This window comes from Balaenoptera acutorostrata, chromosome 4, assembly GCF_949987535.1.
Source record: "Balaenoptera acutorostrata chromosome 4, mBalAcu1.1, whole genome shotgun sequence".
Taxonomy (NCBI): domain Eukaryota; kingdom Metazoa; phylum Chordata; class Mammalia; order Artiodactyla; family Balaenopteridae; genus Balaenoptera; species Balaenoptera acutorostrata.
In genome coordinates, this window is record NC_080067.1 from 11,672,296 (window position 1) to 11,687,066 (window position 14,771).

General features: G+C 48.9%; 1 protein-coding gene across 1 annotated transcript in view; it reads left to right on the forward strand.

Moving 5' to 3' along the window:
* COLQ (collagen like tail subunit of asymmetric acetylcholinesterase) overlaps positions 1–14,771 on the forward strand; it is a 72,035-nt gene that overhangs the window by 43,298 nt on the left and 13,966 nt on the right. Inside the window, exons 4-11 of the mRNA XM_007167000.2 lie at positions 3,652–3,696; positions 4,012–4,038; positions 5,833–5,904; positions 7,697–7,759; positions 8,261–8,287; positions 8,946–8,990; positions 9,643–9,678; positions 12,311–12,391. Coding sequence (XP_007167062.2) covers positions 3,652–3,696; positions 4,012–4,038; positions 5,833–5,904; positions 7,697–7,759; positions 8,261–8,287; positions 8,946–8,990; positions 9,643–9,678; positions 12,311–12,391 — 396 coding nt within the window. The remainder of the gene's footprint in view (positions 1–3,651; positions 3,697–4,011; positions 4,039–5,832; positions 5,905–7,696; positions 7,760–8,260; positions 8,288–8,945; positions 8,991–9,642; positions 9,679–12,310; positions 12,392–14,771) is intronic.

Consider the following 14,771-nt stretch of genomic DNA (forward strand, 5'->3'; position numbering starts at 1 on the left):
TGCCCAGCCCACACCAGTGCCTGCGGTGTAGAGCTTCCCCATCAATGTTTGTCGAATGCAATGAGGAAAACAGGTGGACCGGAGCTGCCACAGAGGGGCTGGGGAGTCCGCATAAAGGCATGGTGGGCACCTGAGGGTCAGCTCTGGGGGGATTCCTATCTTGCCAGCCTTGAAGTCCATACTGACAGCATGTGATAGCACATGAGAAACAATGCTGAAAGCTCAGCCTCCCTGCACTGGTGCCGAATCAAATCTCAGAGACAGAGTTTTGGGTGAAGTAGAAGAGGACAGCTTTATTACTTTGCCAGGCAAAGGGGGCCACAACGGGCTAATGCCCTCAAAACTGTGTGTCCTGGGCTCCCCTGGTGGCGCAGTGGTTGAGAATCTGCCTGCCAATGCAGGGGACACGAGTTCGAGCCCTGGTCTGGGAAGATCCCACATGCCGCGGAGCAACTGGGCCCGTGAGCCACAACTACTGAGCCTGCGCGTCTGGAGCCTGTGCTCCGCAACAAGAGAGGCCGGGATAGTGAGAGGCCCGTGCACCGCGATGAAGAGTGGCCCCCGCTTGCCGCAACTGGAGAAAGCCCTCGCACAGAAACGAAGACCCAACACAGCCAAAAATAAATAAATGAATTAATTAAAAACAAAAAACAAAAAACAAAAAACTGTGTGTCACAACCCCAGAGGATTGGATGAAGGGTTTTATAACAGTGGTTCAAGGGTGGGGTCTCTGACAAGATTAGGGTGTGAGCAAGGCCTGCCCTCCTTTAACCTCATCTCCTTATCTTGATGAGCTTCTCTGGTCCCTTTAATCTTGCCTCAGGTGGTCTCTTGGCTGTTCCTCCTTTGTTCGAATCCACCCTTTGGAACTCAGGGAAGGTCACAGAGGCTGGAGTCTTGCTTACAAGAAACAGGGGACAGTAAGGCCAGACACTATAAAACTCTTAGAGGAAAACATGGGCAGAACACACTATGACATAAATCACAGCAAGATCCTTTTTGACCCCCCTCCTAGAGAAAGGGAAATAAAAACAAAAATAAACAAATGGGACCTAATGAAACTTAAAAGCCTTTGCACAGCAAAGGAAACCATAAACAAGACGAAAAGACAACCTTCAGAATGGGAGAAAATATCTGCAAACAAAGCAACTGGCAAAGGATTAATCTCCAAAATTTACAAGCAGCTCATGCAGCTCAATGTCAAAGAACAAACAACCCAATCCAAAAATGGGCAGACGACCTAAACAGACATTTCTGCAAAGAAGATATACAGATTGCCAACAAACACATGAAAGGATGCTCAACATCACTAATCATTAGAGAAATGTAAATCAGAACTACAATGAGGCATCACCTCACACCCGTCAGACTGGCCATCATCAAAAAATCTACAAACAATAAATGCTGGAGAGGGTGTGGAGAAAAGGGAAGCCTCTTGCACAGTTGGTGGGAATGTAAATTGATACAGCCACTATAGAGAACAGTATAGAGGTTCCTTAAAAAACTAAAAATAGAACTACCATAAGACCTAGCAATCCCACTACTGGGCATATACCCTGAGAAAACCATAATTCAAAAAGAGTCATGTACCACAATGTTCATTGCAGCTCTATTTACAATAGCCAGGACAGGGAAGCAACCTAAGTGTCCATCGACAGATGAATGGATAAAGAAGATGTGGCACATATATACAATGGAATGTTACTCAGCCATAAAAAGAAACGAAATGGAGGTATTTGTAGTGAGGTGGATGGAATTAGAGTCTGTCATACAGAGTGAAGTAAGTCAGAAAGAGAAAAACAAATACAGTATGCTAACACATATATATGGAAGCTAAAAAAAAAAGTGGTTCTGAAGAACCTAGGGGCAGGACAGGAATAAAGACGCAGATGTAGAGAATGGACTTGAGGACACGGGGAGGGGGAAGGGTAAGCTGGGACGAAGTGAGAGTGGCATGGACATATATACACTACCAGATGTAAAATAGCTAGCTAGTGGGAAGCAGCCGCACAGCACAGGGAGATCAGCTCGGTGCTTTGTAACCACCTAGAGGGGTGGGATAGGGAGGGTGGGAGGGAGACGCAAGAGGAAGGGGGTATGGGGATGTATGTATATGTATAGCTGATTCACTTTGTTATAGAGCAGAAACTAACACACCATTGTAAAGCGATTATACTCCAATGAAGATGTTAAAAAAAAGGGGGGGGGGACAAAAAAAGGCCTCTGTGCCTGGGACCGCCACAGGCCCCGCTCGGTTTCAGAACCCACAGAGAACCCATGGGGAGGGGGTCCCGGCTGCCCCCAGACTGTGGTCTCCAGCCCCATGTGCATGCCTCCAACCTCGTGCCATCCCACGTGTGTCACTCCGAGGCTGTGCTGCCGACTCTGGGGACACAGTGTGAGGACCAGCAGCCCTGACATCACCTGGGAACTTGCTGGAAACGCAGAATCTCACCCTCCCCTCCTCCATCCCACACCCTTCAATCAGAGTCTGCATTTTAACAAGACTCTCCGGCGGGAGTCACCTCCACATCAAAGTCTGGGAAGCACTGAGCTAGGGAGAGCACAACGGCCTGATAAATAGTTCTAGTCCATTTCAAGAAAACGGAAAAAGGTGAGGCTTGGGAAAGAAAAAAGAACGGAACTGAAACTCTCCCTCCTCCCCTCCCTAAAACAGGAGGATAAACCAAAGATAGTGGTTCCCAAACTTTTCTGCACGTTAGAATCCCCTGGGATGCCTGTGTCCCTCGGGAATTTTAAAAGATCCCCAGGGGTTTCTAATGTGCAGAGAGGCTTAGGAACCCCTGGCTGAGGGGTTGTTGGTCATTTGGACAAGCCTCCTAGAAATCCTGTTTCAGACAGGCTTTGCGTGAGGCGTGCACACCTGCAGATGTTGGGGATGAAGTGGCGGCCTGGGGGTTTTGGTGGATTCCTCTCTGCTGTCCTGGGGAGCTTGGAAGACAGTTGGCCAACTGAGCATTTCACAGGCGCGTATGCTGAAGGCAGCTGCGTCCTGCCGTAGGGGGTGTCAAGCTTTAGTGCGACGGGCCCTGGAGTCCCTGAGCTGGACTCAGCCCCGCTCCCGTGGCCAGGCCGTGGGACAAAAATGCACTCTTCACATCTTAAAACAGAAGACTTTTGCTGTACTGGTACCCATAGATCCACCATGGGAATTTCTGTGTCAGCTGCTCCTGCGAGCAAAGCCTAACTTCCGTCCTATCTGGGCCCCAGGGAAACTTGGTAAGAGCAGCCGAAAAGATGTGAGAGGTGGTGCAGCATCTCGTTTTCAGCAAATAGCATATCTTCAAGTCTCTTCAGCTGCTCTCACCAAGCACTCAGGATGTTTCGGGCAACCCAAGAATTCCAGGGAGAAAATGAAAATCACAGAGAGTAGGTGTGTGAACATTAATTACAATAATGGTGCTGCTGGAAACAGCCTAGAGAAAGCAAGAAGAGGGGGCCTAGGGAGGAGGGGCCTGGGCTGGAGAGTATGGAGTGTCCTTCCTGCCGTGCCTGGAGCCCTGAATCTGCAGAGAGGACGAGGCTGCCGAGGAGCCAGGGCCCCAAGAGCCCCTCCCGGCCTTGGCTCCCTCCCACCGGCCGCTCTTGGGCTCATGCATGCTTTCTTCACTTCTTATCTTGATTGTGTAGGGCCCGCCTGGGCTTCCCGGCAAGACAGGACCAAAGGGAGAAAAGGTATGAACCACCTCTATCTTCACCCCACCTCTCCTTGGTAATTCCAGCCTGTTTTCTGGGGGCGCCACTGAGGGTTTTCAAGTTCAGATTTCAAAGCACGTGCTAATCCTGCCTTAGTGCGTGAGGATGGGCTCCGGGGTGACTGGGCTGCTGAAGGTGTGGGACCCCACCAGTGCATCCGGGGGGGCCCCTGACGTGGCGGGGGTGCTGTGAACCGCCAGGTGACCAAGTTCTGGAATCAGCCCTGCTAAGCCCTCTGATTCCAGAACTTTTCCTCCAAAGCAGCCTCTGCTTACCTGTCTTCTCCATCCACAGGGGGAGCTTGGCCGACCGGGAAGGAAGGTATGGTCCATGCTGTTCTGTCAGCATTACACGGGCAGCTGTGCTCGGTGTTGCATGAGTGTGTGCACTCCTAGGGGTGGGGACCAGCCGCGCACCTCCGCGGCCCTGATACCCAGATGGCTGATGACAGCACTGCCATCCTGATGAGGACTGTAGTGACCTCCTCTTTCTGCCCACTTTTCAGTCAGGAGCTGCAGCCTGCTACTGGAGGCATTCGGACTTCTGCCAGAGGCTGCCAAGCCTGGCCAGATTTCCCCCAGCCTCAGACCACCTCATCCTGCCATCCATCAGAGAAACCCTCCAAGGCCTCAGCCAGCGGCACCAAATGACTCTCACTGTCAATTTGATTAAAGTGGAATAAAGTGTCAGACAGAAACAAATGGCTTTGCTTTAAGGCCCAGCTGAAATAAATGGGAGTTACTTCAGGTCACAGGGACTCAGTAAACCAAACACATGTTATTAAGATTCTCATTAGTGTCAGGAAGGAGTAAACCCCCTGCCGCTTGCTGTAGTCAATGGATGCTGGCACTGAAATTGTAGGTCTTGGTGATAATAGAAGAAGGTTCAAAACTTTGGCCAAGAAAGATGCCTCTGGTTCTAAATATAAATTACTATTTTCCCAGTTAAATGTTTTATTCAAATACTTTCACTATCAATAAGAGCCTCAAACAGACCTTTGAAAGGCACAGCTGACCACTCCAGTCAAGTCCCAGGGGTCGACTGAAGTGCTGGGCTGGGGGGATTCTGGCATCGTCTCCATGCTCAGGACTAACAAGGGCCGTGATTGATTAGTGATGTCTGCCGTGGATGAGGAAGGCAGGAGCAGGAACTAGTACACATGCCAGCACCTGTGATGTCTGGGTAGGGGCTGAGCCTTCCACATCTCCAGCTTGGCTAACTGAAATTAGCCAGTGGGTGCAGAGGTCAACATAGACCCCAAGTCGCTGCTCCCATGCTCTCTTGCAGGGCTTACTCTTCCATAGCTCCTTGGCTTATGTTGGGTTCCCTAGACACAGAGATAGAGATGGTCCATGCCATGCGCAAGTGAATTAATGATTAAGGGAGCTCTCTCCTGAGGAGCCTGAGGGGAGGGGAGACCCAGATGGGGCAGGGAAAGAAACCCAGCTTGGGGTGGTATCAGATGACATCCAACTTCAGTCTGATCCCTAGGGGAGCTCTGGAGTGTGAACCGCACCAGAGAATTTGTCCTGCCTTACCTTGATGTAAGGGGGCTGGGCTGTTGGCTGCAGGAAGGGGAGGTACATCAATTGCTGGGCAGCTCCAATTGCCCCCGGCCAACCCACACTTGCCGGTTGTAAGAAGGAATGTGTTGGTACAGCAACGAAGGTAGCCCCTGGGAAATGGGCATGCTGAGCAGGGCGGAAAGACCTTGAGGAAGTACCCCCAGCATCTGCTGCTGCTCTCCAAACATAATCCTCTCCCCTCCTACATTGCCTCCTTGGGGAGAACCTATGGGAATGCAGGGGACATTTGGGTGGATGGGTAGGGATGATAATGATCGAAGAACCAAGAAGTTTAGAATCCCTTCCCTACCACCTTCCATTTCTCGAATAGAACAATCTTGTGTGTCGACATAATGTGACACCAAGGGCTTTAACTCACACCCAAGTGGCCCAACTTTCTAAGCCATCAGTCTTTGGAGGGTGGGGATGAGAGTCCTGGGGCCATGCTTGGAGGCCCCATACGCCCCTCTAGGCCACAGAGACAAATCTGTGTTTTTAGAGGGAGGGAAACAAACCCAGTTGTCTTGACTTTTGTTCTCTGTCTTTGAAGGGCAGACCCGGCCCCCCAGGTGTTCCTGGCATGCCTGGGCCTGTTGGCTGGCCCGGCCCTGAAGGCCCCAGGGTAAGTGTAGCAGCTCTCAGGGCTCCGGTGGCATCAGAACTGGAGGGGAGAAGATGGCGGCTCCCCAGGCCCCTGGCACGTAGTCGGTGAAACTCACTTCCTCCAGGTGGGGAGGAAGGAGAGAGCCTGAGGGCTGCCCCGAGGTCCCTAAACACTTCCTCCTTTGCTTGGACTGCAAGACCTTGGTCAGTCCCACAGCTCAGCTTCTGTGGGAGGAGAAACGAGGGGCTGCCGCCTCTTTCCGAGGGGCCCTGTCCTCCTTTGTCCTGAGAGTTAGCGTGCAGTTCTTTGGTTCCCTGAGATGACACAAGAGGGGCTTGTGTCTGGAAAGCAGTTGGCCTGTCATGCTAATTGGGCAGGGGGTGGAGGGTGAGGGCATGGGAGTTGGGGGCTGGAACAACGGAAATCCTATATTCACAGAGGGATTGCCAAGTGCTGGTGAGATCCCCGTCCTCAGACAGGTTCGGAAAAGCTAATACATCCACACCCATGTCTTTTTACACACTTTGGTCATAGACTATTGGGTGCAGAGGCCACGACTCAGAACTTTGACCTGCAGAAGTCAGGGGTGAGCAGGTGAATGTCACTATCTGCTCTGACTCACTTATTGGCTGTATTTATTCTGAGAATAGAAAATTGTTCCCAGTCCTCTTAGGAAAAGTCCCAAGGATATTTCTTTAAAAATCCCCTGTATAGAGCTGAGCCATCCAATATGGCAGCCACTAGGCACATGTGGCTACTGAGCCCTTGAAACATGCCTAGTGCCACTGAGGAACTGAATATTTAATTTTAATTAATTTAAGTTTGAATTCAAAAACCTGTACTCAATTCAGTTAGTTGAAAATATTTAATTATTTTGGAGTATACTGAGTATGTGAATCTGCTTTTTTAACTATAAATTTTATGAAATCTAAATACAGATCAAGTATTTTAGATGAAAGTTTAGCACCTGAATTGAGATGTGATTTAAATGTAAAATACACAACAGATTTCAAATATTTATTATGAAAAATGGAATGTAAACCTCTCATGAATAATTTTTACATTGACGGCATATTTAAAATGATAATTAGATTAAATTAGTTAGAGTAAATAAAATATGTTATTAAAGTTAATTCCATCTGTTTAGTTTTACTTTTAATGTGACTTCTAAAAAAAGTTTAATATTAAGTATGTGGTTCACCTTATATTTCTACTGTTTAGCGCTGGTTAAAGGTTTTTAGCACAGAGGGCACTGAAAGTTCCAACTGTAAACCATTCTGAGGGCTAACAGATCCCACCCATGAATCCTAGTCCCCTGCCTCCGTAGTATACACCCAGAGGCTGATGTTCACTCTGCTTGGCTGCAAACCTAGGGTAAGAGTATATGGAAGCATCAGAAAGGCCCTCACTATATAAAGAGTAGAGCAGATGTAGTTTTTTTGGGGTGCGGATACCTTGTCCTTTGAGGCCCCAGTGCCTGCATGCTCTCTCCCCCTCCCTTTCCCAGCCTTCTCTGGGAGAAGATCAAACATCAGTCAATTTACAACATGTTAGTGAGCATTTAGTTTGAAGATCTGCTCTACCTTGGACAATTTCATTCTATGTTTCAGGTCAAATACCAGAATGAAGTGTGGAGTCTGTAGTCTTGGGCCCCTGGGAGCCAGCAAGGGAAGATTTGGGGTCCTCAGGTTCACAGGCCAGCCCCAATGTCCCCAGTTCCATCCTGATCTTGCCCATGCCTCTTCTGGTTCAGTTTCTCTAGGAAATGTCACTGTAGGTCTTTTTTCCCCCCTTCTTCTGATTCCCACAGGGTGAAAAAGGTGACCTGGGGATGATGGGCTTGCCAGGGTCAAGAGGACCAATGGGCTCCAAGGTCAGTGTGCTGGTCCAGATAGATTTTTCCAGGTCTTCTTACTAAGGTTCTGGAGCAGCTGATGTCTCTAAAGTGGGGACCGGGTGGCTGCCGTCCTGGGCTGGGGATTGTCACAGACATTGGAGAGTCCGGTGCCAGAGTGTGCTTAGCTTTACCAACCCTCTGGGGGACATCGTGTCCTGGGACATGGGGCAGAGGGATGCCATTCCTGCTGTTATCTTGGGCAGCGAGGGTCAAGCCTCTGGACAACAAAGCAGATGGAAACCTTTGTTCAGGCCTTTGGGAGAGGAAGGAAAGCAGTGTTCTTTTTAGGCCTGGTTTAAACACAACCCTCAGGGACATCTTTGTATTTACTGCTGCAACTCCCCCACCCCCCCAAAAACCTTGCAGCTCAATGTGGAGACACATCTCACCACCACATACAGGGATGGCTTCCACTCTTGCGCCAAACCCAAAGGTCCCACAGGGCTGACTGTCAATTCACCTTCTGCTTTCTTTTAGGGCTACCCTGGATCCAGAGGGGAAAAGGTTGGTGCTTGTCTCTGATGGCTCCCCAGAGCCTGGTCTGGGCTGTTGGGTCTGGGGTCAGTGATGAGCAGAGGATGGGCCCAGGGGTCTCTTTAGTCAGCGACTGCAGCCACCACTCCTAGATATTACCCTGTCCTTTGTCAGTGGGCTGCAAGACAGGAGTGAGGGACCTCCTAGCCAGGGCAAGTGGGTTAGGGAGGAGCTCCTGGAGGATGTGAAGGCCCCTCAGGCCTCAGTGAGAGCTGAAAGTTGTGCCAGGTGCAGCGTGAACACAGCTGACATGGGGTGCTGCACAAAAATGGCAGATGTGTTCTTAGAGCAAGCTTCTACCACACAACCTTCTTGTCTGTCAAAAACGGAGCAAAAAACAAAAAACCCAGCCAGACCCTGGGGACAAATTTTCTAGAGGATAAGAGAAAATCTGGGACCTGGAATTTTCTGTGGGTTGTCCTTTATTAGTGTAGAGGTCTTTGAGGCCCAAATAGAAGGTTATCTCACAAAGCATGCCTTCCCTGGGCCAGTCTCCTAACCTCTGAGACTGTTTCTTTGCCTGGGAAGTGGGGTGCTGACCTATGGAGCTTTCAGTTTGATATGCTCCAGTTCCCCCTCCCCCCCAATGGAGTTAACTCATTGACTCTCTCCTGTGGTTTCCTCCTAGGGATCCAGAGGTGAAAGGGGTGAATTGGGTCCCAAAGGAGAAAAGGTAATGGGCATTGCATAAAAATGATAAACTTCAACGGAAGTGGCAGCCCCTGCCCACCCCCATCTTGCAGGCTGACTGGCTGAATGAATGAATGGCTGACTGACTGATTGACTGACTGACTATCAGAATGACTAACTAACTGGCTGATTCTCTGACTGACTGACTGACTGGCTATCTGACTGACTGACTGACTGACTGGCTGACTGACTGACTGACTGACTGGCTGACCGACTGACTGACCGACTGACCGGCTGACTGGCTGACTGACTCACTGGCTGACGGCTGGCTGGCTGGCTGGCTGGCTGGCTGGCTGACTGGCTGTCTGACTAACTGGTTGTCTGTCTGACTGACTGGCTATCTGACTGACTGACTGACTGACCGACTGTCTGACTGGCTGACTGGCTGACCGACTGACTGACTGACCAACTGGCTGACTGGCTGACTGACTGGCTGACTGACTGACTGACTGACTGACCGACTGGCTGACTGGCTGGCTGGCTGACTGACTGACTGGCTGACTGACTGACCGACTGGCTGACTGGCTGGCTGGCTGACTGACAGGACTTTATCTTGAAGAGCTGACCAAACTCTTCCTCAGCCCTTTCAAGCATTATTTCAGAGGCAGTCACTGTGTTTGTTGTTCTCTTCACAGGGTTTCCCAGGACTTCCTGGAATGTTGGGGCAGAAAGTAAGTACCTAGAAGTAGTAAAAGTAGGTCTCAGTAACAAATTAGACCGTCCAAGCACAGCGAAAAGAGGTCTGCCTCTCCATTCATCAGGCATGAAAAGCGGGTTTCACTGTGGAAGTTTCTGGTTTGAAAGGGGAGCAAGTTGTTGAATGCATCAGTGAGACCTCCCTCCAGCTCAGTGGGAGGAAGGGATTCCCCACCTGAGTGGAGAGAGGCGTTCCCTGCATCTTCTGTCTGTCAGAGGGCTATGGGACTGTTCAAAAGCAGAAAGCTTTGTGCCCGGGCACTCAGACTGGAGCAGCAGTGGTCAAGGGCCCTGGCGTGGGTTTGAGACCACTGCTGACTGCACCCAGCTCAGCGCTCCTTCAAGGGGGCACATGCACTGCCGGAGGCCCACAGGGTTATTTTAGTGGGTGACAGCTAAAACATTTTTTATTTGATAGGTAAATTTATTATCTATTTAAGTATTTAGTGGGATTTGCTTGGGACAAGGCTTAATAAAAAAGGAGTTAATTTGGTTGACTTAAAGAAAAAATATTTAGTGAATAACAATAGAATGGTGTGCAGATGTGATTAAAAACTGTGAAAGTTGCAACTGAGTGACAGACTTTTTTTTAACTCTTACTTAAGGTTAGGGAAGAGGTATCGGGGGGCGAGGGGAGTGTCAGAGAAAGGGTGCTTGAATGATCACTTAGGACAACCACCATCGCAATGGTGGTTCCTCATGCTGTAAGGCACTGACATTGGAAACTTATTTTTGCCTAAGCCTCAGAGCATGATATTCTTCAAACAGGCAAACGGGATGCTTCCTTAGAATTCTAAATTGTTTTCAAGTTCACCTTAAAATTTTATTTTCCAAATTTGAATGAACAATTTTTATCTGACTTTCTCTTGTCAGTAGATCATATTTAAATAATTTCAATCATCCGACATGATTATAATTTATCACTGCCTAAAGCTGTCAAAAACTCTGTCTCTGCTACCTACATAGAGTGTTGGGTTAAAAATAAATAGATTAATTATATAAGCAAGTGAAAGGAAACATTAAGAGAGACAAATAATTATTTTAAAATACTTAGTCTAGGTTTTCAGTCAGTGCAACAGTGGACATACATTCCTGTAAAATTAAGTATGACAGCTTCTCTGGTCTCTGCACCATTTACTAGACTTGCCGTACAGAGTTCTCTCTCCCTCCCAGGGCAGCCTGTTTAAGACAGAGCTGATGTGATGACCATAATTAGGTCTTTGGAGAGAAATTAGATCAAGATATTACTGGCTGCTTCCAGCTGGTGAAGAGAAGGACCACACTTTCTTCAGATGATCTTTTCCAAAAAATTATGCTGTTTATGCTGCTGTTTTCTCCCAGCCAAACAAGATACCTCTCAGCCCCCTCTAAACAGCCAAGGAAAATTATGCAAACATCTCCATGGCCACAGAGAATCCACCCTATCCTAGCAGGCCGAAGGACATGACGGACGGGAAAGAAATCGTAGGTTTAGGGACAATTCTCGGTGAGGCAAAATGTTGGTAGCTTGACAAATTCATTATACTGGCTGAGCCAACAGGTAATTTCAGAGCTTTATGCTTGATCCTTACTGTGTATTGGTGTTCCCTGGAATTTTCCATTGTGTTGTACCTCCTCTGGCCTCCCTGGGAGAAGTCATCTGGGTGTTTATCCTCGTCTGAGTGGCCGGGTCAGCTCTTCACGGGCACCAGCTGTTGCCTAACAGAAACTCTCATGGCTGCTGTTGCTAAGCTTAGCTTGTGTGGTGCCTTCTGGGCTATGGAGGGGTTACTGGGGGTATTAAGGATGCCCTGTGGGGTGGGTTCATGAGCCAAAGAAGCCACCAGTGGGCCTGGAATCCTGGAAGAACACGGGGAAGGCGGGGATGAACCAAAATGGAGAGATGGGTTTTACAAAAGGCTGGCCTTAAACTCTGGAACTCTGCAGTTGGTACATTTGGTTCTGATGGTTCCAAATAGAGCTTTTCAATTAGGAGTGTTGCTTACGCTGCTTTCCGTGCCTTTTACAATAACTAGATTGAGTATGTGAACATGTGTCTGGAACATCTCTCCCACTAAGAGTTTTTATCTGAATCAAATGGGAGTGAGGTGGAACTCAAACTAATTTTTTACTGAAGAGTGGGGAAATATATAATGTGAGCAGAAACCTCCCAAAGATGATAGTTGTCAAAACTGTGTCCAATCATTCAAAAACCCATAGATTTGAATTTGTGCTCAAAACAAAACAAAGCACAGCATAAAATTTCAACTAAGGGAGAAGGCATTTCCCCCATCGGTGTCGCAGGCACAGGGGCCTGAAATGCAGGCGCCTCCCACCCTAGCCGCTCTGGATGGGGATTTAGGAACCAAAATGTGTGCTGCCCGGCAGGTGTCTCTCTCAGATAGTAACCTCCCCACCCACGGTAACATTCTCCCTCCCGTCCTCTTCCTTGAAAACCCTCTCTCCCTTCACACGACCTCATCGCTCTCCCAACCTCCCAGAACAGCCCGCCTGGAAAAGACTGGGAGTGACCAAGGAGAGGCCCCGTGGCCGGAGATTGGATCGACCTGGAGCTGAGCCTGGTCCTTGTGCCCTCATTCCTCTCTTGCTTCTCTTTCTTCCTTCCAGGGTGAAATGGGACCAAAGGGCGAGCCCGGGATAGCAGGCCACCGGGGGCCCACAGGAAGACCAGGAAAACGAGGCAAGCAGGTATGGATCCCAGGGCTCACTGGACCTCCTGACCGGGGGTGCGGGTGTAGAGGTGGGCAGGGTGGGACGGACAGGTCAGGGACATTGCGGGGACACAGTCTCCAGCATCCTCTGGGCTGGGGGGCAGGACAGCACCCCTTCCGGGGCGCCTGGGCTCTCCACCGAGGCGGGAGTTAGAGGCGGATGGGGTAGGACGCCCGTCCAGCTGTGTCAAGGCTAGAGGCAGGAGTGGGTCTTCGGTTCATAAGAACAGGTCTGCCTTATCCAAGGCAACTGGGAGTGGAAATCAGATCTGCTCGTTCGCCCAGAAAACCTGCTTTTTGCCTCAGTGCCCCAGACGCAGATGGAGTTCTGGAATCAGCCCAGATATTTCCTTGCTGTTCAAGGATCTGCTGGGTCTCTACAATAGGGTGCTTTCTCCTCACTCAAGATCCCCATTTGTAAATGACCCCTTTATTGGCACTATTCAGGGTTTAGGGAAAGTTTTCATTCTGAATTCCCCTGGTCAACAGGCTCTTGTGTCAAACCATGTGATGTGAGCTCTCCCCAGGGCCTCAGAGAACCTCTCCCCTTTGCTCAAATGAGACGTGTACCCCTTACTCTTTCGGTTGCCACTCTGTTGGCTTTTTACCTCCTTTCCCATTATACATGTAATATATGATCATCACAGAAAACAGAATATTCAGAAAACTAGGAAGGAAATCATCTAAAGACCTAACACCCAGGCACAACCATGTTACCATGTATGTACACTTCCTTCCAGTATTATTGCTTCCGTGGACTTTCTAGTCGTTTGTTCCTTTTATATCCGATATATACTTATTGTATCCTAAATTTTTAACTTAAAAATCACAACACACACATTTTAACGTGTTACTGCATCCATTAAGCACTCTTACTCTTAAACATTTTTTTAAATCTCTGCATCGATTTTGGTAAATGAGTAACCAGAGTAGATAGCTTGGACAAGAGAAGCCTAACCAAATTATAAATAATGCTGAGAAGTGAACGTGTTTGGGCACATTTCCATTCTTTCCTTAGGCTAGATCTGTGGCTTTCAGACTCGAGCTTCCATCAGAATCATCTTGGGGGCCGATTAAATACAGATTCCCTGCCCCGGGTGCACTGGTGGTGGTCCCAAGTGTGCCTCTCCTCTTCCCCAGTGTCGAGGCCTTACTTCCCGAAGACTCTGATACAACTGGGGCTGCAGCATAGGTTGTTGTTGTTTTTAAAGCCCCACATGAGTCTAATGTGCACCGGGATTCAGAACCACGGTAACACTACAAAGCCAATTCTGGTCTTTTCGAAATGAACTTAGGAAAGACATAGACTCCAACCTGATGAATCAGCTTCCACGATGACTTTTGAAGTCACAACGTTCCAGTTTAATTTTTAAAGATTTACAGTTGGTGGCATGGCCGTGGGTGGCTTCACAATGATGCCACAGATACCAATTTCCTAAAAACTAGGCTCAGAAAAAGAAGAAAAAAAGGAAAAATCTTTTCAAAAAAATCGTTTTCTCCGCTACTGCTGCGTTCCATCCAGAATGCGTTATGCTTGGGGTTCGAGAAGCCGGTTGGCTTCTGTCATCTAGTTCTTTCCTTGGGCAGTGTTTGTCCTGTCCTGGTTAGGGCTGAAGCCAAGAAGGCTCTTTCTTGACCCTGTTGAGAATGATTCTGTCGGAGCAATCTTAAAAACGACACCAGAACCACATCTGGGAGCTCAGAGAAGTTAGGGAAATGAGCTCATCTTCCTCCAAAGACGTTATAGACACCCGACTGTGCTCCAGCCGAGACTGGACTCGTCAGCCTTGGGAGCGGGCCATGGTACTTTCTTTTTTTTTTTTTTTTTTTTTTTAAATTTTTTCTTTTTTTATTTATGGCTGTGTTGGGTCTTCATTTCTGTGCGAGGGCTTTCTCTAGTTGTGGCAAGCGGGGGCCACTCTTCATCGCGGTGCGCGGGCCTCTCACTATCGTGGTCTCTCTTGTTGCGGAGCACAGGCTCCAGACGCGCAGGCTCAGTAATTGTGGCTCACGGGCCCAGTTGCTCCGCGGCATGTGGGATCCTCCCAGACCAGGGCTCGAACCCGTGTCCCCTGCATTGGCAGGCAGACTCCCAACCACTGCGCCACCAGGGAAGCCCCAAGGTACTTTCTTTTTGTCATGAATTAATTGCCTAGTAGAGTCTCACATACAGAGTGTTTGTTGAACCATGGTGCTAAGAGTCTCTGGAGGTTATGGAAAGTCAACGCAAATCCTGGAATCAGAAATCTGGAAGGGGATCCAGGAGTAAGAACTTCAGATCCAGAAGGAAATTAGAGACCACCAACCCAATTCCCTGCATGTAGTCACCAGAAAACCAGGAGCCAGGGAAGTGGCCT